Source organism: Acytostelium subglobosum (genome assembly GCF_000787575.1).
Source record: "Acytostelium subglobosum LB1 DNA, scaffold: scaffold24, whole genome shotgun sequence".
Taxonomy (NCBI): domain Eukaryota; phylum Evosea; class Eumycetozoa; order Acytosteliales; family Acytosteliaceae; genus Acytostelium; species Acytostelium subglobosum.
The window spans coordinates 118199-140695 of record NW_012236509.1 but is presented as its reverse complement, the minus strand read 5'-3'; the positions used below and the strand labels follow the sequence as shown (position 1 = coordinate 140695).

The 22497-nt window shown below is 43.2% G+C and overlaps 9 protein-coding genes across 9 annotated transcripts; 3 read left to right on the top strand and 6 right to left on the bottom strand.

The window, feature by feature from the left end:
- Window positions 1-19: 19 nt before the first annotated feature.
- Window positions 20-1644, bottom strand: SAMD00019534_098230 (hypothetical protein; the record flags this gene model as incomplete). Its single annotated transcript, XM_012894855.1, has 2 exons — window positions 20-760; window positions 1135-1644. Coding segments are annotated over 2 exons (1251 nt in total), but the record flags the coding sequence as incomplete, so codon positions are not given.
- Window positions 1465-1635, top strand: SAMD00019534_098240 (hypothetical protein; the record flags this gene model as incomplete). The annotated part of the gene is made up of 1 exon (XM_012894856.1): window positions 1465-1635. One exon carries the CDS (start codon window positions 1465-1467, stop codon window positions 1633-1635), a length of 171 nt encoding a protein of 56 aa, XP_012750310.1.
- A 513-nt stretch (window positions 1645-2157) lies between the features above and the next one.
- Window positions 2158-4189, top strand: SAMD00019534_098220 (hypothetical protein; the record flags this gene model as incomplete). The annotated part of the gene is made up of 5 exons (XM_012894854.1): window positions 2158-2337; window positions 2396-2428; window positions 2501-2987; window positions 3051-3776; window positions 3831-4189. 5 exons carry the CDS (start codon window positions 2158-2160, stop codon window positions 4187-4189), a joined length of 1785 nt encoding a protein of 594 aa, XP_012750308.1.
- Window positions 4190-7013: 2824 nt separating this feature from the next.
- Window positions 7014-8253, bottom strand: SAMD00019534_098210 (hypothetical protein; the record flags this gene model as incomplete). Its single annotated transcript, XM_012894853.1, has 2 exons — window positions 7014-7061; window positions 7189-8253. 2 exons carry the CDS (start codon window positions 8251-8253, stop codon window positions 7014-7016), a joined length of 1113 nt encoding a protein of 370 aa, XP_012750307.1.
- Window positions 8254-8438: 185 nt separating this feature from the next.
- On the bottom strand, window positions 8439-10187 carry SAMD00019534_098200 (hypothetical protein; the record flags this gene model as incomplete). The annotated part of the gene is made up of 4 exons (XM_012894852.1): window positions 8439-8818; window positions 8893-9554; window positions 9633-9757; window positions 9834-10187. The coding sequence occupies 4 exons, from the start codon at window positions 10185-10187 to the stop codon at window positions 8439-8441; spliced, it is 1521 nt and encodes a 506-aa protein (XP_012750306.1).
- A 603-nt stretch (window positions 10188-10790) lies between these two features.
- Window positions 10791-13203, bottom strand: SAMD00019534_098190 (hypothetical protein; the record flags this gene model as incomplete). Its single annotated transcript, XM_012894851.1, has 5 exons — window positions 10791-11144; window positions 11212-11963; window positions 12022-12569; window positions 12667-12974; window positions 13048-13203. The coding sequence occupies 5 exons, from the start codon at window positions 13201-13203 to the stop codon at window positions 10791-10793; spliced, it is 2118 nt and encodes a 705-aa protein (XP_012750305.1).
- A 380-nt stretch (window positions 13204-13583) lies between these two features.
- Window positions 13584-16001, bottom strand: SAMD00019534_098180 (hypothetical protein; the record flags this gene model as incomplete). The annotated part of the gene is made up of 2 exons (XM_012894850.1): window positions 13584-15849; window positions 15925-16001. 2 exons carry the CDS (start codon window positions 15999-16001, stop codon window positions 13584-13586), a joined length of 2343 nt encoding a protein of 780 aa, XP_012750304.1.
- A 956-nt stretch (window positions 16002-16957) lies between these two features.
- On the top strand, window positions 16958-18081 carry SAMD00019534_098170 (hypothetical protein; the record flags this gene model as incomplete). Its single annotated transcript, XM_012894849.1, has 2 exons — window positions 16958-18000; window positions 18063-18081. The coding sequence occupies 2 exons, from the start codon at window positions 16958-16960 to the stop codon at window positions 18079-18081; spliced, it is 1062 nt and encodes a 353-aa protein (XP_012750303.1).
- Window positions 18082-20129: 2048 nt separating this feature from the next.
- On the bottom strand, window positions 20130-22029 carry SAMD00019534_098160 (hypothetical protein; the record flags this gene model as incomplete). Its single annotated transcript, XM_012894848.1, has 4 exons — window positions 20130-20147; window positions 20215-21192; window positions 21268-21556; window positions 21635-22029. The coding sequence occupies 4 exons, from the start codon at window positions 22027-22029 to the stop codon at window positions 20130-20132; spliced, it is 1680 nt and encodes a 559-aa protein (XP_012750302.1).
- Between the last annotated feature and the right edge of the window lie 468 nt (window positions 22030-22497).

The window sequence follows — 22497 nt, the reverse complement described above, 5'->3', positions numbered from 1 at the left end:
CATTATATCCAGTAGTCTATATTTTAAACTCTCCTTCGCCTTGCCATATCCCAATGGCGAACGATCCAACTGGCTTGGTCATGTTCTTGACTCTGGCGTCGGGACAGTAGCCCTCGTATCGCAGGTCGCCACACTCGCTGGTCTCTATCACTTCTTCATCGCACTCCATATTGACGCACTGCTTGGTCTTGTTGCGCTTGGAGAGAGCGCCCCAGAGTCGTTGATAGAGTTCCTTTGATCGTGGGACTCCTGCCTTGATCCAGGCGAGCACCTGATCCATGTACTTGCCAAAAAGAATGGAGCCATTGATCCTGCATGTGCTATCGTATAACAATGCGTTGGCCTTGTTGCCGGTCTTCAAGTTGAATGTCAGTCCTAGCTCCTTAGCAAAGATTAGGTCGTAGTGAGTGTAGTAATCCTTCTTGTTAATCTTGAATGCTCCGTGCTTGCCGTTGATCGTTGCGCGATAGATACCGAATGGTATTGATTTCTTTGCGGTCAGCTCTTCGTCGGTCAGTTGTTGGAACTCGCCACACTTGATTGGGATCATGAAGCCGCCGCTCTTCATGATCGCACCATACATCTTGCAGACGTCATACATGTAGAGACCTCCTGTATGCTGGATGGAAAACATCAATGCGCCAAAGGTTGACTTGGATATCCACTCGCCCTCCTTCTGATCGATTGGCTCTGGCTTGACTGTCTTGTTGTATGATATAAACAGTTTGATCGCTGCCTTGTTCTGTCCTGTTGTGTACATGTCGATGATACCGTTAGTACCTTCCTTGAGCGCGTCGGCGTCGGCCTTGAACGAGTCCAATGTCTCCTCCAGGGTCATTCCTGAGAGGATGCGGATGTCTCGCACTTGTCTTGGTACTTGCGTCTCTTCTTGTTGATAAAATGTTCCAGGCTGATGGTCATGTACTCGCCGTCATCATAGAGCTGGACCTGTTCGCCCTTGAGGTACTTAAAAACGATTGGCTTGATGTAGACGTCCCTCTCGTTGTGTCGTGTGTATCTGATGCCCTTGCCTGCATAGGTACCTTCCTTGTCTAGTTTGTAGTGTCCATTTGTTAGTATTAGGTTGACCTCTCTGGTTGCCCTCGACGCGGANNNNTAGCAGTGATCACCTTTGACGTTGATTTTGATGTTGAGTCTCTCCTCGAGTTCTGGGATCCGCTTGATAGAGACCTTCTGATCGACATCAAGGTCGAGGAACTTCTTGAGTCGTGATGGCCTGCCAAAGTGCTCTGTGACCTGCTCTGGATAGGCGTCGTGGAGGCAGTAGTAGAGGCAGTTGTTCCATTCGCCGTCGCAGCCGCCTGCCTTGCCCTTTGCTTGATGAACGTAGATGTAGAACCATTTAAATGTGTCAGGCTCTGCGATCGGTGCTCCGTCATACTCGTGAGGATCAAACATGATGATGGGCTCGCCTACCTTGGTGAACTTGCCCGATCGATACTGATGATTGCCGTAGTCGAGCACGACCTCTATCCTTGCGTTGGCGCCGTATCGTTGGAGAGTGTTGCTGTCCCGCTGAGCGATTCGTTCGATGTCTGCTCGGCTGTAGTTACCGGTGAGCTTGATCTCAGTCACGCCCGTCTTCTTCAGTCTGCCTCTAATGTCTCTTGTTGATCTACTCATTCTATATATTAACACTGAGATGTTAATTTATATCACTTTGAACCTATTTGTTGGCCATCAACTGCTTGTGGATGTAGCCTTTCTTGTGTCGATTGAGATTGGTGCGACCAACTTCGAAGCCGCATTCGCATCTTACCTTTTGTTTGATGTAAGCTTTGTGACGATCTCTGAACTCTGAGTTCTCGTCCCAATAGTACTCTTTGAATAATGACATGTTATATCTGTTAGAGATAAATTGTTTAATTTAATTTATTTGTAGTTGATTTACCATATTGGGACGAACATATCACCCTTCACCCCATCTACAAGATAACTTTGAAACTCACTCATTCATTTATTCACAACAACAACAAATACTTCAACAACAAATACTACAACAACGACGTCATCAACAGTTACGATTTGTCTCTTCACATATATTTATTACTCAGTGTCCAATGGCCGACCAACAACAATTCCGGGCAGTTGTTACGTTCGGTGACAACGAAGCCGTGATAGACTTCACAGCTAGAAATGTCCAAGATCTCATCAACACAATCCGACAATCACTCGACCTTGCTGTTCCTGCCTCCCCACTTCGAGTCTATGCCACCAATCCAGCCGTTGACAACAACGCTCATCATCTTGCTCCTAGTACCAATGTCCCTCAAGGAGGATATCCTCAGCTCTTTGTGCAAGCCCAAGCCCAAGCTCGTAAGTACAAACAACATCAGCGCAATGTCTTCATTCAATACTAACATGCATACTCAAGCCGGTGCTGCAGGAGGAGGTGGTGGCCAAGCGCGTAAGTAGAAGTGAGAGCGAGCGATGTGTTGGGTCGAATGTTACTAACACTAACTTCCTCTTAGCCAACAAGATCTTCAGAAGCTTAGAGTCTGATATTGAAAGTAAGTATCCAAACTCTAAGATTCCTCAGAGTATACTGACCCCATTCTCAGCGATAAACGGACTCAGTATGCAGAACAAGTTCGCTTGCTCCAGGACAGAGACAATCGACAAGATGTCAAAGACGTTGTTCGAGAAACATCTGATATTTGTTAGATCACCACCTTCCTCAGGGAAGACCTCTCTACTGGTGCTCTTTGCCCATCGATATCGCGCTGACTGTGATGTTGTGTCAATCTCCTTTCTTGGCATCAAGCACGACAACTTTGAATCGAAATGGGTCCAGGACACTGGAAAGACGTTTGCTGATTGGATTTCAAGCACCTCCAAACCAACATTGCTTCTAATCGACGAAGCTCAGATCGCATTCAATATCCAATCGCAGCCCACTGAATTCTGGGCCCTCTTGAAGGACCTATGTACATTTGGACCCAATCAAGATGCCAAACCACCATTGTGTAAGTTCGATGATATCATACAAGTTCGCCAGCATTTCACTGACCGAATCCTCTTGTGTGTAGACGTGGTGGTGATGGCGGCCTATGGAGAGCATTTCGATGTGAAGACCGAGTGTTCAACACCCATTGGCTTTGAGGGAATGAAGTTTGGCATGGAGGATATGAAGCTGAAGGAAGGCGAACTCCAAGAGATGACAGATAAGAGAAACAAGTTCACATCAAGTGGATTTAGGCTCACAAAGAACACTTGTGATCGCATTTGGAGCTCCACTGGTGGTCATGTTGGATTGGTGACTCAGTTCATTTGGACACTATACGATCAATTCAAGGACCTGGCTGATGACAACGATGTGTTATCATTCATTCTTGGCGGTCGCTTCATGGGTGCAATGGCAGCCAACCGGGCAGCATCATTCCAGAATCTTTCACAAGGCCAACTTCTTTTTCTGGATCAGTTCGATGCCCACGAGCGTATCTTCAAACAACACGCCCCAGTCAACATCGTCACTCCTCTGATCAAGCATGGCATTTTAGTTGTCTTGAACGACACACACTTGTCCTTCTCATCTCCCATCTTCAGAGCACTGTACTTCCAGTTTCGAGTCTCGCCAACAACAAGAGGACATACTGACTTATCATTCGATGACTTCATTGTCGAAACGATCAGCCACTTTGACAGAGATACATTGCTGAATACCAAAGGAAAAGGAACTGATGGCAAGCCCCTCGAATCAACGTGGCAGGGCGAGTTCTATAGATGCGCTGTGGCTGTTCTTCCTCCAGACGTCTGTAAGTCGTCATCTAGATCTCATTTAACTCTCAAATCCTAATATCTTGCTTCAGACATCAGCCAAAATGTAGGACAACTCTTTGGAATAGATTGCTACCTGGACTTCTACGTGGATGATGGTCACAAATGGGGAATAGAATTACTTTGCGAAGGCAAGGGAATTCAAGAACACGCAGGCAGATTCAAAACTGGTGGCAAGTACAAGGAGTTCACCAACAAACGTGCCACCATTGATTTCAGGATCTCTGATGTCCGACCAACTCAGAAGACAAAGAGCACATCTTCTCTCTGGCTGGTCACCTATGACGAAGACATGACTCAGCTCCGTATCTCCAACAGTACAGGACTCTCGAAGACCATCACAACGAAATCGAGAGGTGCATCGTCCATTCGCTTCAATGAAGCCAAGTAAACACACTCACTCCCACTCATCAACCACAATCGGTGAACTTTTGGTGAACAGTTGGTGAACAATCGGTGAACAGTGTGTGAACAATCGGAAGTACGTGTTGACCAACGTGCTGAGTACACTCCTGGTAACTCTCTTGGGCGTGCGCTGATCACTCTACAAGCGTGCGTACTGGTAATGCGTTAACAGATCCGATTGTAGAATTGTAGAGTAGTTTTCAAAAACTATTTTTAATTTATGGATTATTAATGATTAAAATAATATTTTTTTTGTTCTACTACTCTACAATTCTACAAAGTTGATACAGATACCTTTTTTAGTTAATTTTAAAGTATATAAAACTAAAAAGAGGAGAATTTGGAAGTCCAAAATGAAGGAGCGCCAGCTCCGGAATGTGAGCGAAGCCAGCGGCCATGAGTCATCCACACACAATGCAAGTAGATAAATGTTGGATGCCATTGGAATTGGTCACAAAGACATATCAGCAACATTTGGACAATGGTACCACCGACGCAACCATTTGGCCCGTAATGGCAAGTAACCTGAATTGCCGAAACAAGGTAGACCTCCTCCTCTCCCTGCTTCAGCCAAGGCAAACCCAAAAGCCAATTGATGAGCGTCACCAAAATTGACCACACAATGATCTCTGTTGGATTGTTGGAGAGACTTCTCTCAGATACACGCTTCCATTGCAACTTTGATTATGTGATGAGCTGTGCCATTGAGGCGCGAGATCGACAAATGATTGAAATGTTGGAGGCCAACACTCACAAACGATTCAAGACGGACTATAGGTCGGCATTCAATGCTGCCGTCAATGTTGGTGATGTGGACACAATCAAGATGATCATGGACAAACGACATCTAGTTAAGTCCACAACAAACAGAAACAACTATCACTATCGGAATAATCGCAACATACCCATCAAGAATATCCATCCGGTTGTGGCCACACTGGTGATTGATCAACACAAGTCAGATGGATGTACAATCAAGTTTGAACAATTGATGAGTTTGTTTGTGGAACTAGTCAAAAGAGGAGACATTGAGGCCATCGAGCTTCTTATACAACAGTGCAAGGATAACAGTTTTAAAGATAGACTTTATTCCCCAGATATCATATTTGGTATTCATTCATTGATGAGCACAACAATGACACCGATCACCAACAGTAAAGTGTTGGCACACTTCATTGACAAAGGATATCTTGACATGGCCACCAACAAACAACACTACCTCACACGAGTGATTGAACATGCCTGTGAGAATGGACATGTTGACATCCTCAGACTCGTCCACAACCGATTCACCCATCCAGTCATTCCAGACCTTTAATGTATTGCCCATGTCGCTGAGCGCAATCAACTCTCAGTGATCCAATACCTTTTTGGCGATGATCAGTCACCAATCAAACGATCACCAGACGCAACACTCGTGGTCCGAATGGCCAAGTACGCTCGCCATTCTGCCTTTGTCATTGGCAACATCAATATTTTCAACTATTGCGACACAATCATCGTTTAATTAATCCAATCAATAAATCTCTTGCGATGATGGAATGTGTCATTTGAGTTTTCTATCTTCACAAAGTGAGGGAACTGATCAGTTTCTTCGAAATTTATTATTATATTTCCAACTTTGGTTCCATGTCGTCATTCAAAACAACTCACTCCGGTGATCAAAGACACATCCAATAACTCCAGTATAAGCTACAAACAAACATGGAGATAATAATACGTTCAGTGTTCAGTAATAGATTACTAAGTCGTAATATCTTTGATCATGTCAGTCTCATTCACAAAGGTATTATTGATAATAAGGTACCTGTTATGATAGATCACGATGATACAAGTCCATCATCAACAACAACAACAAGGAGTACTGTGATATTATCAGTTATAAAGGGTAGAGAACTTCTGTATAATGGTAGTCTTGTTCAGATGCTTCAATATCATGCAACTCAATACTTTATTCAGCATTACAATCAAGTGTCAAACAGTTACCCACTCAGTGACACATTACTCAATGCATCAATACGCTATAACAACATTGATGTGTTCAATCATTTGATCAACAACAACAATTTGTAGTTTAGTTGGGATACTGCAATGAGAGACCTATGCAGGTGTGGCTCTGTTTACATGCTTCAAACACTACTTGAGAGGACTGGACATCATTACAATGGTCTCATCACATTGGATCACATGGTGGATGCTATGGACTGTGGCGACTTACACTTTGTTCGTTTACTTCTCAAACTCAATGGTCAATTTAAAGATATTAAATGCACTTCCCGATTAACTAAAAATTATTCGCTCCGATTCAATGGTATCGATGTCGATATGCTCAAGCTTCTCAAAGAGTTTGGCCAACTCCATCCCCTACTCTTCTCCATTGCACTTCAACATTGTGTCACCAATGACCGTGTTGAAAGTGTCCAATACCTACTTGAGTTGGCCAAGGAAATAGACCCTCGACCAAAAGGTGGATTCAAAAAAACAGCCCAGCTAGGCTTCAGCAGAAAGAGACTCTCGGACATCTATGCCTCCTCCAGTGCTTCTAAGAGTGGTGCCACCAAACAGATTATCTAGCAGAAGAATTTAATAGTTAACAAATGATACTGATTCAATCATTGATTCGATTAATAATACAAGTGCAGACTTGGGACCAATTGGTCGGACTAATGCGCGTGCCTTTTGATACCTTTTGATGATGTATGTCTCAACGTTAGGTGCTTGGACTACGAGCCTTCTAACCATATCACTTATTGGCGTGATTGGAATATAGTGTAGTCCAACAGCCAGTGATCGAAGATGAGCATTCAGTACTACTGTGGGATGTCCCAAGAGATTGTCGCTACCCAGGGCAGCGATATCTAGATGTTTGATTGATTCCGGGAGGTTGTCAAGGTTTTGATGAGACTCGCGAAGGAACGTAGTGAATGATGTCACCGTTGGAGGGAGATGAGAACAAATGTTAATAGTAAACGATGTTTTCCAAACCAATGTTCTGAGTCCAGGCGGGAGTATATTGCGAAGGATTATTGTGTTGTTGAATCTCTGTCCAAGCTTAAGATAAGTGACCGACGTTGGGATGACTCCGGGTACGATTGGATAATGATAGTTTGGACTAAAAGACAAACTGGTCAATGAGGTAGGGATCATTCCAGGTAATATTTGTTGATCGTACAATCGACCAAACTTTAACATCTTAAGCGACGTCAGTGATGAGATGTCAAGCACTTTGTTGTAGTGATAACCAAAGGTCAACTCTGTGAGCGAGTTTGGATACGACAATACTGAACTGTTGGCCTGTGAGAACGACTTGATATTGTTGGGCAGCTGGCCAAACGAGACGCTCTTGTTTGAGAAATTCTCAGTCATGATCAATGATGTGAGAGAAGATGGGAGTGCTCCATCACTGATCATTTGAGTGTACTCGGGTCCAAACTGAAGTGTGGTGATTGAAGGCAGGTCCCCCTTCTTGATCACCTGATTGAACTTGAATCCCAGGGTCAGCTCCATCAATGACGATGGTAGTGTACCTGTTTCAAAAGGCTTGTTGTACTTCTCACCAAAGACCAACTCGGTGATCGATGATGGTAGTGATCCTGGAATGATCACTTGATTGTAGCACTGACCAAACACCAAAGTGATGAGTGAGTTGGGTAGAATACCATTCTTGATCTGTTTGTTGTATCCACGACCTAATATCAATGTATTGAGTGATGTCAAGTGCTGAAGAGTTGTGATCACTTTGTTGAACTCATCACAAAAGACCAATGTTGTGATGGACATTGGAATCATGATGGACTTGAACGAGACATTGTTCTCGAATAGGTAGTTGGTGGGATTGGTCAAGTCTGGTGTGTAGCCCGGTGTGTCAACACCTTCATTCCTCTTCCAATACAATGATCTTTTAGTTGTGATCCTATCAACTATTTCAAACAGTCTTCTATTTGTGAGTGCCAATGACAATACATCAATGATTGCACCATGTTGATTATCAACCGAGTCCAACAAGTCATTGCATATTGATGTTATAATCAAACTACTTAATTTATCCATTCATCATTATTATTATTATTTGTTGATCATTGTTTGGAATGAGGCCAAAACCCAGCTGGATTAAGTGATCACTAAAAAAAAAGACGACAATTTCCAATAATAATAATAATCGATGGATCAAGAATGATTGTATGTACCCTTTATTTGTATGTAGATGGTAAGCCAGCCATAAGATGAATGATTGTTTAGATCTTCAGGTTCTTGATGGACTCGCCAACGGTGAGCACACGCAGTGAGTTGGTCTTGCCTGGAACACCCTCCATGACACCAGACACAATGACGACACGCGAGCCAGTCTTGACAAGACCACGCTTCATGCCCTCCTCCAAACACAGCTCGACCAACTTGTCAGAGCCGTGGAGCGAGTCGACCAGGATGGGGATAGTGCCTCTGCTGGCCAACAGATGCTTGACGGTGTACTCCCACGATGTGACGGCAAAGATGGGAATGGGTGGCTTGTACTTGCTGACCAATCTGGTAGTGAGTCCAGTCTCTGTCATTGTAATAATGATGTCGGCCTTCAAGTCAATAGCAGTGGCAACTGCGTATGAAGCAACAGTCTCGGCTATATATGTTTGATTGAATGATTGATTAGTATGAGTGTGGGTGGAATGATCCCATGGACGAGATAATACTTACCAATTGTAATGGGCTTGACGGAACAGACCTTGAGGGCAGAGAAGAGGGTGTGGAAGTCAGTGCTGGCCTCGACGAGCTCAGCCTCACGACAGATCTTGGTCATGATGTCGACGGCCTCGATTGGGTAGTCACCACTGGCAGTCTCTCCGGACAACATGACACAGTCAGTGCCATCGAGGACAGCGTTGGCAACGTCGGTGGCCTCGGCTCTGGTTGGACGAGGAGCCTTGATCATGGACTCGAGCATCTGGGTGGCGGTGATGACGGGCTTGCCAGCGGCATTGCACTTGCTCACCATCATCTTTTGTGCGACGAAAATCTTCTCCATGTTGACCTCGACACCGAGGTCGCCTCTGGCCACCATGATGCCGTCAGACACCTCGAGGATGTCGTTGAAGTTGTTGACGCCCTCCTCGTTCTCAATCTTGGAGATAATCTGGATGTGTGCGGAGCGGTCGCCCAAGATGTTTTTGATCTCAATGACGTCCTCGGCCTTTCTAATGAAGGAGGCGGCGATAAAGTCCACTCCCTGCTCCATTCCGAATCTAATATCCGATATATCCTTCTCTGATACTGCTGGCAAATGTACAATTGAGCCTGGCAAATGGACATTCTTGGTCTCTCCAAGTAGTGAATTGTTGTTAACTCTACAAAGTACGTTGCTATAAAGTTTGATTGATTGTGTGATTGAGTCAGTGGGATAGTTCCAGGACGTGGTGGGGTGAGGGTCGGGGACTTACCCTTGCTCCTTGTTTACAGAAATGATGGAGAATGAGATGACACCATCGGCAATCAAGATGAATCCTCCCTCCTTAACAGAGTCGATCAATCCTTTATAGTCCAATGAGATACGCTTCATGTTACCCTGTTTGATTGATCAATCATGTGAGTGAGTGTGAGTGCGCGGTCGATCAATCAATCATATGACATGATATACATACTGGAACGGCAGTGTTTGTATCGACGAGGATCTCTTGTCCAACAGCGAGTTGGATTGGTGTACCATTCTCAAGTTTACCAGTGCGGATCTCTGGACCCTTTGTGTCCAACATGATGGCACAGCCCCTGTTGGTGATCTTGATGGCCTCTCTGAGATTCTTGATGACGTTGCCATGGTACTCATGTGTGCCGTGCGAGAAGTTCAGACGACAAATAGCCATACCACTCTGAATCAGCTTAACCAACATCTCTACCGACATTGTCTTTGGACCAATCGTACAAACGATCTTTGTCCTAACAAAGTCCTGTGTTGGGGCATCCAATGAAAGACGCAAGTTTCTTGATAATGTTGCCATCTGTATGAGAGATTGTTTGAGTAAGTGAATGAGCGAGCGTGTTTGATTGAAATATCCATGAAGTTCACCAAGGTCCACTCACATTGTTTGATTTGATTGATCGTTTGATTATAAACTACAAGTTGTGTGATGAATGAATGAATGAATGAACAAATGAACAAATGAATGAATCAAAGTATCGTGGATAGGTAGAGGGGAGTAGAGTGTGTGGTCTATCATCATCATCCAAGGGTACCAAACAAACAAACAAACAATTGATTATCAAAAAGGTATTATTAAGTGAACATAAAAATTAAATCAAATCAAAAGGTGGTGAACCTTGAGGTCCCCATCTTATAAAAATACATAAAAAATTAGTCAAAATGGGATACAGGTGGTTTTGAAAGACACGCCTTGCAGGGGTTGATGCCTTTTGCCCAGGACACAGCAGACACTCTGGGAGCGGTAGAATGAGGGGGTGGCTTCCAAGGAAGGCGTATCAGTCCTAGACGACGACACCAATACCATCATATCCCATCATTAGTATTTCTGTATACTTTATGTGTGTGTATTGAATAATAATAATGGTCCATCCATCCAATCAATGAATAGATGTTTGCTTGCTTAGTCGTCTGATGATCCATCATCTTCGTCGTCTTCGTCATCGTCGTCTTCGTCTTCATCGCCTTCTTCCTCTTCTTCAGCCTCTCGCAGCCACTCTAAGAATTGTGAACATTGCTTTAGATAGACTTGGTTCTCGGATTCGTTCTCTGCGTCCTCTTCCAGCTCCTCGGCCCAGTTCAACAAGGCCTCCTCACTAAGTATGTCATTGTTATACAATGCATGCAGAATGAACTGTATCACCTTTTGCAACACTGGATCCTCGTCACACATATCCTGTATCTTAAAGATAAAGTCAACCTGTGTATCTGTGTCTGTCAAGTAACGACCGAGTATCTTTGAATACTTGTCGATTCTCTGATTGATTGATTGGGTGAGTAAGAGAATGGGCGAGTGAGGTGATAGTCCATGGTTGTCAACAAACCTTGTTCAAGAGCGCGACATATTCCTTTTGTGTGATGGCTGATCGGTCTTTGGTGACGTCTAGGAGGGCGGGCAGGACGGCTGTGGCACAGTCCATGAAGTCCTTGTCGAAACCAAACTTGAGGCCGTTGATCTCCAGGATGATGTTCTCAATCGAATGGTTTTGGTTGATGCCAACCTTGACGGTCTCTATTACCTCGCTTCTAAACTTGGCCAGATCGGTCTTATCCTTTGATCGACCGCCCTTCTTGCCCTGATCGTCTTCGTCATCTTCGTCAGAGTCCTCGTCTTCATCATCCTCTTCATCGGTGTAGTTCTCGACGGGATCCGATTCGAGACGTGGCACCAGCTCGTTGAACTGGCCACTGGGCAGCTTCCATCGCCAGCCGACGCCACCGCTGCCAATGTTCATGACCTCGGTGGGCGAGCGGCCAAACTCCATGTCCTCGCCTCCGTCTGGGTCCTCGACGGCCGTGATCTTTGTAAATGCATCCACCATGACATTGTCGCCAACGGTCACTCCCAGACTGACTATGACACCCTTGCAGATCGTGGCATTGGCGCCTATAACAGCGCCCTCGCAGATCATTGAAGATGTAATGGCCACACCGTCATTGATCACCACATTGTCCCAGATGTACGCTCCATCAATCCTAACATTGTTGCCAATCTTAACATTCCTTCCAATGATGGAGTGAGACACCACTGACTTGTCGCCAATCACTGTGCCTCTTCCAATCACAGACTCCTCGGCTAATGGGGCAGGGGTTAGTTATGGGATCGATTGATTGATCCATATTCGGTAACTTACTGATTGTACAATCCTTCAATGTGACGTGCCTCTCCTTGTAGATCATTTGGCGCGAGAGGGTGTAGGTGGTGTTGCACATGAAGTTGTTGTCGGGGACCATGGGGAAGGTCCATCGATGGATGATGTCCTTGGAGACAGAGTTGTAGGTGCGCAGGTCTTTGACGCGGGCAGCATACTCGCCCTGCAGGATGTAGGTGAACAGCTTGTAGTCGGTGATCTCCGACTGCATGCAGTCGTGGATAAAGTCCTTGCGCAGGTCGCCAAAGTCAAAGTTGTCGCTGAACAGCGCCAGCACCTCGTGCGAGCAGATGTCGATGTGGCAGTCGATCAGATCGTAACGCAGTTGGATCGATGGGTGCTTGGTGAACAGCTCCGACGACAATGACACACGAGTCTTCTTTGGTGAGTTCTCGTAGCATGCCAGCTGCAATGTATCGCGATCAAAGCCCACAATATAATCGTCCTGCTTTGATCTCGTGCGATGACTTGGTGATGCCTGCTTAAACACCATCGTCATAATGTTGTTCTTGTCCTTCTCTCTTCTTGCCCTGTGTCATGATGATGATAGTGATGAGTGATGGTGGTGGGTCAGTGTGTGTCGAGCCTCGCATGGCTTTCCCCTTCAGCTTGGCTACGGCTACATACTTGTGGACCTTGAGTGCGTTTGATAGGTTCATGTTGGAGATGACGTCGCCACTGATGAGTACAAAGTCAGATTGAATGATGTTGAGCGAGTAGATGAAGCGTAGTGCATCACCTGTGGACTTTGAACCAAGTGCAAACACAGTCCTCACTTGAACACCAGGCAAATGAGACCATCTCGAGTTGTCCAAGTAAGTCTTTATCTGATCGGCATGTGCACAACACAATACATATATCTCCTGTACACCTGATGATGCAAGTAACTCCAATGTATAATCCAACAATGGTATATTTACCAAAGGTAGCAATGTCTATGATTGATTGATTGATTGATTGAATGAATGAGTGAGTGTAGTTGAGAATCGATCATTCAATCAACCTTACCCTTGGTCTCTCTAATGTGATTGGTGCGAAACGTCTGTCGAAGCTGTCACCAAGTACGATACCCTGTAGGACCTCTTCACCCTTGAAGTTATCCTGTGATGCGGCATGTGTAGCCTTCTTATCCTTTTCTTTCTTTGATGTCTTTTCGTTAGCCATGACTATATCTCTATTTATCTCTATATATATGTATCTATAATCGAGTAATACACACAAGTAGTAGTATTATATATATAAGTAACAAATGAATGAGCAGACGAATGAACAACAACATCAATGGATGAAAGAAATGTGTGAAGTTGATCAATTTCGCAAGTTTTCTAACATTCTTCCTCGACTCACTCTGATGAGGTGATGTGCACTTGGAGTTTGGAATGAGGGCAGACTGGCATCATCACGCCAGCCAGCCAACCATCCATGGTTATTATTAAGTTGTATTAGTTTGTATGTTATTACATCCACAATTAGTTGTGATTGTTGCTCCTTGGAAACGAGTCCTTGGCAGGGTCCTTGGCAGGGGCTTTGTCCATGTCCAAGTCCTACAGCTGCTGATCTGGAATGGGTGGAGCACTTGGAGTCTCCATATCCAATATCTTTTGTTTGTTGTTCTTTATCTTGAGCTTCTTGTGATCGATGGACATCTTGTCGGCGAGATGCTTGGCGATTGGCTCGTTGCCATAGTGACAGGCCAGACTTATTGGTGTACGTCCCTTGTTGTTACGTTCGGTAAGTGATGCATTGAATCGCAGCAGTAGCTCCAGCACACTAAAGTGATTCCAGAACACGGCCAGATGTAGCGGTGTGCTGCCATTGACATTCTTCTTGTTGACATCGATGCCCTTGCGCAGCAACAGCTCGATCAGTTGTAGATGTGGCTCCTCGGTGGAGATGAGAATGTGGATGGGTGCATAGCCCTTGATCTCATCGTTGGTCGCGTCCAAGTCCACTCCATGCTGGATGAGATACTGTGTCACAAGGTCATTCTCGTTGTAGCAGGCGATGTGGATGGGCTTCCAGCCGCCAGGCTTCGAGAGCTCGGGGTCGGCCCCGCTGGCAATGAGCAGCTTGGTAACTTCGAGACTGCCCGACGAGCAGCAATGGTACAGTGCGGTGGTTCCCTGTGAGTCCTGGAGGTTGACATTGGCGCCATTCGCGATCAACACCTCGGCCACCTCGGTGTGGCCTTCGGATGAGGCGGCGTGTAGGGGCGCCCAGCCATCATGATTGATTGTGTCGACCTGTGCACGCCTGACCAGTAGTGACTTGACTGTGGCCACGTTGCCCTTGTACGCTGCGGTGTACAGCGGCGTCCAGCCATCCAATCGCTGTGTATCCACGCTGGCGCCACTGTTTGTAAGCGACTCGACGATGCCAGTGTGATTCTCCTCGGCAGCCACGTGCAGCGAGGTTGAGCCGTCGGCATTGACGGCGTTCACATCGCTACCGGCCTCAAGCAGACGCTCGACCACTTTGTTGTGTCCACGCAGTGATGCGTAGTGCAGGGCGGTGTTGCCCTTCTTGTTAGAGGAGCGCACGTCGGCGCCCGCGGCCAGTAGTAGGTCGACGATTCGCTCATCGCCGTTGAGTGACACCATCATGATGGGTGTTGATCCGTCCTTGTTGATGGCGTTGGCGTCGGCGTTGTGCTTTAGCAGCTCGTCGACTGATCCGAAGTCATTCCTCAGCAATGCCAAGTGTAGTGGTGTGTTGCCGTCCTTGTCGGTGGTGTTGATCTGTGCGCCGGCCTCGATCAGAATTGGAATGACCTCGCTCCTTGCCTTTGTTGCGGCTTCATGAAGAGGTGTGCGGCCGAATATCGTTGCGGCATTAATCGATCTTGGCTCCTCTTTCAGCAATACCTTTACACACTTTACATGTCCATCTCCAGCTGCCACATGAAGGGCTGTCGTGCCCTTTGGCAAGTCCTTCATATCAACTGTAGTGTGTTCTCTACATTTAGTATCCACTGGTGCTGGTGCTGGTGTTGGTGCTGGTGCTTGTACTGGTGCTGGCGCAGGTGTTGGCGCCGGGGCTGGCGTTGGAGTTGTGTTTCGAGTAATGTTTGTTGTGATTGGTGTCCTCGATGTGATAAGAATTGGTGTTGCTGTTGGAGTTGGAGTTGGAGTTGATGGAGTTGGAGTTGGAGATGTTAATACAGGGGATGTTGGTGTTGTCGCTTTGTTTGTTGATGTTGATGATGATGATGGTGTTGTTGATTCAGGAGGTGACTGTGATGACGACGAAGATGATTGTGCAATTGAATGACCTGTTTGCTTGGAAAGGGAGCTGCCCTTGGAGAGGTAGGAGCCGTAGAAGTTGGAGCCGGGCAGGATGGATGGCTTGAGACCAGAGGTGTTGTTGTTGATGTTGGACGCATTGAGTGAGTTTGAACGGTATGGACTGTTGACACTGCCATTGTTGCTGCCAATGCTCGAGCCGAATGGTTTGGCGACGGCGCCTGGCACCACAACGGGTGGCGTAGGATTGGTCGATCGTCCATTTGATCCAGCCTTGGCACCGGCGGCCAAAGCCGATGGCGACTCTGTATAAATGAATGAGTTGTCCCATTGGATTGGAGTGGCGTGTGGTGTGATCTTTGATGCGCCGTTGCCATTCTGCTGCTCCTCCTCTTCTTCAATATCGTCTATTGATGGCCATTTGATTGGGAAGCCTCTCTGTACCACTATACCAGCAATCGTACTCAATGTAGATATAACCTTTGGCATATTCTTATTCTCGCACAAGTCCGTCTCGACAAAGATCATATTACTATTAATGCCCAACTTCTTGGAGAATGTTATAAACCTATTCAATGTTTATTATGGGTCAGTACATCCATCCATTCAATCAATCAATCAATCCAAACTAGATGATACATACGAGTTGATATTCTCTATCAGTTTGAATGTTACTGATGTTGCACTCTTGTTGTATCGTGGGATGATGTTTGGGAACATGGCATTGGCGAGACGACATAGGATTATACCATCTTTGAGTGCGACGTGTAGATCTTTATCGATTTCTTCACCTAATACTTGTTCGACCCATCTTCTACATTCTGCTGACCTACTCTGCATCTCATAAGTGTGGAAGTCCGACCTAGTAATCGTCAAAGATTTACTAGAAGTCGGCTTCTTATTAGAAGTAGGTCTACTAGGCCTACTCATACTCATCTTTAATATCTATTATATATATGTATACTATCTATCTGTATGAATATTAAACAACAATGAGATACATGTATCTCTCAATTCACTCATTCATTCATTCATTCATGCCTTTCCAATCACACCACCCACCCTCTACAACACTGAACACACCCACCAACTACCATTCAGATATCTGATTATGAAGATTTTTGGCTGTTTTGGTCCGAACCCCTACCTTGGGTTTTGAATTTTGATCAAGTTCGGGTCTACTCCAAGTCCTTTCCAGTCTTTATTTTGACGATCAATTTATAAATAATCATTATCTGTCATAAAATAACAATAGTAACAAATAATAACAACAAATAATAATAATAATAACAAATATGATTGATAGACATCCACAAGTTATAAGTAGAATTATTGAATTTGCTTGGAATGATCAAACTAGATCTATAGGAGCAAAGATAGATTTATCATTAGTTTGTAAACAATTCTTTATTATAATATCTAAACATCATGTTAATACTATTATATTACAATATGATTATGAATTGAATGATAATTATTTAAATAATATTAATACAACAACAGATACATTAGATATAATCAAACATATAAATTCATCTCATTGTTTATTAAAGACAATCAATAGGATACATCTTAAAGATGATGATTATTATGTTGATCATCATAATAGACATAACTATGATGTATTGATTGCAAACAGTAAACTATTCTTTGGTCAACTACATGAGTTGGTATGCATGTACACGCTCCCCGTCGTGCTACTACGCGATCACTTTGACGTGGAACACTCAAGTCTCAGGTCAATCAAAGCAATATACCTCAGACCATTCGATGCATCATCATTCCTTAGTGATATAGAGGCGATGCCAGTGGCAGTGAGGAGATCGCTAGAGTCGTTGACTCTCTGTCTACAGACAAGTCGTATGCCACTCGATGACGGCATGCCCATCACGCATGACATGCTGCCTCAACTCAAACATCTGGTTGTGAAGGGTCCTGCTTGGCCCAGTCTAGCATGCGATGTCGATCTTCTCAAGGGACTGGACACTCTCATACTTGGAAGTAGGATGAGGAACTATGGCTCAGTCAACTACACATTGAATGATCCAAGCCAGTTCTTTGAATCACTCAAACATACAAGACTTAGATTATTGGAGTTGTGGCCAAGTAATCGAACAGGAGATAATGATTACAAACAATCATTGATCGATTATCTATTGAGTAGTGGAGGCAGTACTCTGGAGTCATTAACCATTGGATTCATACGTGATCGATCTCAAGTTGAAGTGATTGCCAACAAGTTACCAAGATTACAACATCTTCAGATAGAGACAAATGAGTCTGACATTGTCTTTGCACCTTTGACCATCAAGTCACTAGTACTCTCATCAAGACGTGATAAGAATATCTATTACACTGTGCGCACCATTCGCGATCATTCACTCAAGTCACCTCCATGGACATATCATCTCAGCTCACTACATCTCATGTTCTATCAATGGGGCCATTCATCATGCTATGTCACCATCAAGATGCTTCCAACACTACTCATTGATGTTGTCTCATTGAACAATCTTACAATGGAGTTTCGATCGGACTATGTAGATTACAACGAGTTGTTACCAGCTATGTGTGCATGGCAACAGTATCTCGCTGCTGGTCATCTCGAGACTCTTACACTCAAATTGAACCCATCACACAATGATCATCACTCACAATATGACGAGGTGATCAAAGTACTGGAAGATGGCTATGATCAACATCCTCACCATCAAGTTGAGTTTGCAACGCCTACATCGACAACAGGATTACAACATACCAATAATACTACGATCATTTTAGAAAGACATTATCACCGTGACAATGTTAACAATATTGTTAAAAACAACCTTACCAATCGATTCAAGTATTACAAGTTGGTCAATCATACTACGACATTATCTCCAGTTGATCAATATGCCTCAGTTAAATACTACTATCAAATGATGTTTGCTCGATCAAATACTGTATGTTGGTGCAACACTTCCACCTACATCGGGTGTAAAACTCAAGAGATTGACGTGCAACTGGGCAGAATACTCAATGAGTCTCTTGTTGGAGGACAAGACATCTTCTATTCATGTGAGAATGATGACGACTTCCAAATAAACGAGACGTATGGTTGACCACAATGATGTAAATTATAAACGATTGATTTATCCCACACATATCTGTAATAATAACAATATTAATATATATAAACCAACTTAAATATCATAATAAATTAATTAATACTAATATTAGAATGAAGATAAATAATTTATTATATATAGCAATTTTTTTCTTTTATTATTTGTTTAATAATAAATAATATTATGTGAATGCAGAGTAAGTTGGAAATAGTTTGCTAATAATAATAATTAATAATTTTAACATATTAATGTACTTTTTTAGTTCTGAGGATGGGTCTGGAGATATGAAGAGATCAAATAATAATAATAGTGTTGGTACAGGTAATAGAGAGGATAATGTTACCGAGGATAGTCAACAACTAAAAATTCTGATGGATGAACTATACAAACATATCATTCCGAAATTGGATCGGAAAGTAAGACTGATATTAATTAAATTTAGGTTTGGTAGAATAAGACTCTTATAAAGAATGAAATAATTTTTTAATATTCTTATAATAATATGTTATAAATTATAAATTGAACTCGGTACACCAAGATTGATCTTGACTTTGGAATCTACTCTTTGATGTTTCCAATACTTTGGCGAATCCTGATGATGAAAGAATTGGTACGTTGATCCATTCTCCAAGTAACCTGGCTTGAATGATTACCTTGTTGAGATTTTTGAAACACTTTGATTGCTCAAATGATCGGAACAAGGATACCAACTCTTGATGTAATGTTCCATCGACAGTGTTTGTGATCAAATGTGAGCTGTTGATCAATCGTATTCTCAATGTTTGAATACTCGCTCCTTTGACGGTATTTCTTGGTAATAAATGATTTGCCAATGTTTCCAAATCAATCACTTCAATCTCCAATGTTGTCAAGTGTTTGGCCACATCATATAACTTTTGAAGCCGGTCTAGACTCTCTGTGGTTGGAAACTTCACTGCACTCAATAGCTTGGGACATGGATGTGTCTGAACTGGATGTGCCAAGTACTCCAATCTCAATGAATGTATATTGTAGAATGCTTCCAAACATGTGATCTGATGACTTAGGTTGAGATCCAATGTTGTGATATGTTCAAGCTGTCCCTTCTCAATAACATTGGAATAGAAGTGTGGGTCATTATAACTTCTGAATTGATGTATGATGTTACTGGCCTGCTGTGTGGGTTCTCCTTCACCTTGGCCTTGTGATTGATTGAGTGTGATTGGATTGATCAATGTTCTTGACTTGATAATGATTATATCCAACTTTGGTGATGTATAATGATTGAGTAAATGCTGTAAACATATTGGTTTCTTATTACGTTGGAATTGGTACGTATCCTCTACCATCACTGGCAATGGACAATACTTGGCTTGGAGAAGATGTTTGTACTTCTCATCGAACCAATGTTCTTGTCCAGGAGCAGCAGTCTCCAGATCATCATCATCGTTGTATTGATCATGGGTGGTGCTGAACAAGGGAAATGAATTGGGACCTTGCTTGAGGATGCCCAGGCCAGACACTTGAATCAACTCAATCCTTTTTAGATTGGGAGCATTGACATGAAGTAGTAATGCATTTTTGATGTTGCCATTATTGTTTATATCCTCTGTGTATGGCAATGATAGTGATTCCAAACGTTCGATACATGTTGACCAGTGTTCAGTTGGTATTAGGTTGATATACAATGCATTGATATGTAGTGGAGGTAGTTTGAACAGGCAGTACTTTGATCCAATATGCTGAATTCTTGATTGTATCATGAGGTGAGGTAATGCTGTGTTTGATAAGATTGATGACACTGCGTTGTGGAACTGACTGGATACCCTTGCCAACCAAAGTACATTGTGACTCTCAAGGTATGGATCCAGAAGTATATGTTGTATAATATGTTTGATCAACAATGTTGGTATGAGTGATGATGATCTGTTGGCATGATCACCCATGCTTGCGATCTTGCCATTGATCAATCTGATTCGATGCCAAAACAACTTGGCGTAGGTGTCCTCTTTGAACTGTTTGAACAGGCCATGCTGATGAGTAAAGTGATTGTCACGAGGTAATAGCTCCAACATCTTTCTCTTGATCAATCGATATGAATCGGTAACTCGTATACAGTATACATATTTGAGTAGTTGGAACACAACCTGTGCATCACCAGTTGATTTGACAACATCCATCAGTGCCTCCACGAGTACAGGTTGTCCATTAAACACCTGCATGTTATTGTCCAATATGTTGGCCATGACCTTGTCCACCAGCTTTGTCATCAAGTCCATTGGGCTGATGAATGAGTTGATGATGAGTTTATGTACCTCCTTGAGTTGATCGACTGATCTGACCTCACTCATTATGCCCTCGATATCACCAAGTGATAGCAAGTCCAATCTACAACATCTTGATAGGAATATCAAGTTAGTGGCATGATTGATAATGAGCCTCTTATCAGTCCTGTTGAATCGAATGAACTCTTGATGATATCTCTCCAAGATATTGTCGATATCTATCTTGTTTGATTGATTGGTGGTACCATTATCATTAACATTTGATGGCCATGTCATCAGAATGGAGAATGCCGAGTTGATGAACTTGCTATCGTCAATGCCATGCATATCATGGATGTGGATCAATGGCATGATGATAGACTCCTTAATTGATAATGACTTGCTGATCACAGTCATTGGGGACACGTCCATTCTATTCAATCTGTCGGACAATATGCCTTTCACCTTGCCCTCGAAACACAAGTCAATGTCCCTCACAAGGTAGACTGTCTCTGTACCAATCATGTTGATGAGCTTGGTTTCATACATGTCATAGTGCTAAGTATGTATGTATTGAATGAGTGAGTGAGTGAGTATGAGTGATCGAATGATGTACATGGATGGTTTGGTTACCTTTTGGAATGATGGCCCAAGACGTTGAAGTAGAGTGCTGACATGTTGTGGACTGAGTGATTGAATGCATGATACACATTGTTCAATATCTTTGATATGTCGTTGGAACAACTCAAACATGTAGTCTAATCGAGTACATTCTGTATCTGATGTGTTGCCAAATTGCTTTGTCAACAATGATATAATTCTAATTTGATTCTCCTCTTTTCCAATCATATCAACAAACATCTCCAACACCTTATCCATTGCCTTGTCACCTGGTACTTCATATTTGAATGTCATGATGAATCTGTTTGAATGAGTGATTGAGTGATTGAGCGAGTGAGTATGGGAATGATACCACTGGATCGATTGATTGAGTACTTACTCAAATAGATCATTACGATGGTTGGTCAATAGATTGGTTGCCTTGCCTTGTGATACACTTGTGATTAGACATTGAGTGAGGTACTTTGTTAGGGAACGTCGTTCTTCTTGTAGTTCGGCAGTGTCCTTGTTTGAAATGAACCATTGACATAGTTCAGAGTCAACTTGATCATGTCCAAATGTATCAACGACATTGTTATAGTATGATACAATGGTCTTATCATCGTATACCCAACCAAGATAACATTGAAGGAATCTTAAGTATGCTGAGCGGAGTTGGTCGACCTGCTCTGTGGTCAGAGGATATTGATGTTGTAATAGATTGATATAGTCACTCTCTAGTATGAATGATATATCAACTCTTGGTCTATGTATAACAAGTTGAATGAGTGCCATTGTAATGTCGTACCAACCAACTGATATGTTGTTCAACTTTGATAGTCTAGCAACATATGATCTTGGAAATGAAGTATGAGGCTGAGGTGGCCAACGACCAGTTACCAACGATAGACAATCCATCATCTTCTGGATACACTTCACAACATAATGTGAATCATCATCACCAGTCTGTCCACTAAAGCAAAGTACCTTTAATCAATCAATTAGTTAGTTATAAGAAACAGAGTGGATATTGATTATGTTGCACAAACCTTTGACATTAGTGGAATGATACTGATCAATGATGCCAGGTTGGTATCATTGTCATCCCATTGGTATTCACAACATGCATGATATAGGTCTTCTTCAATGGCATGGTCTGTTAGGTATTTTTTAAGTAACTCTGTCACTTTGTTAATATCCATTAATACATTAATATATATATTTATGTTTATCTATTAGATTCAATATTCAAATGAGTAACAT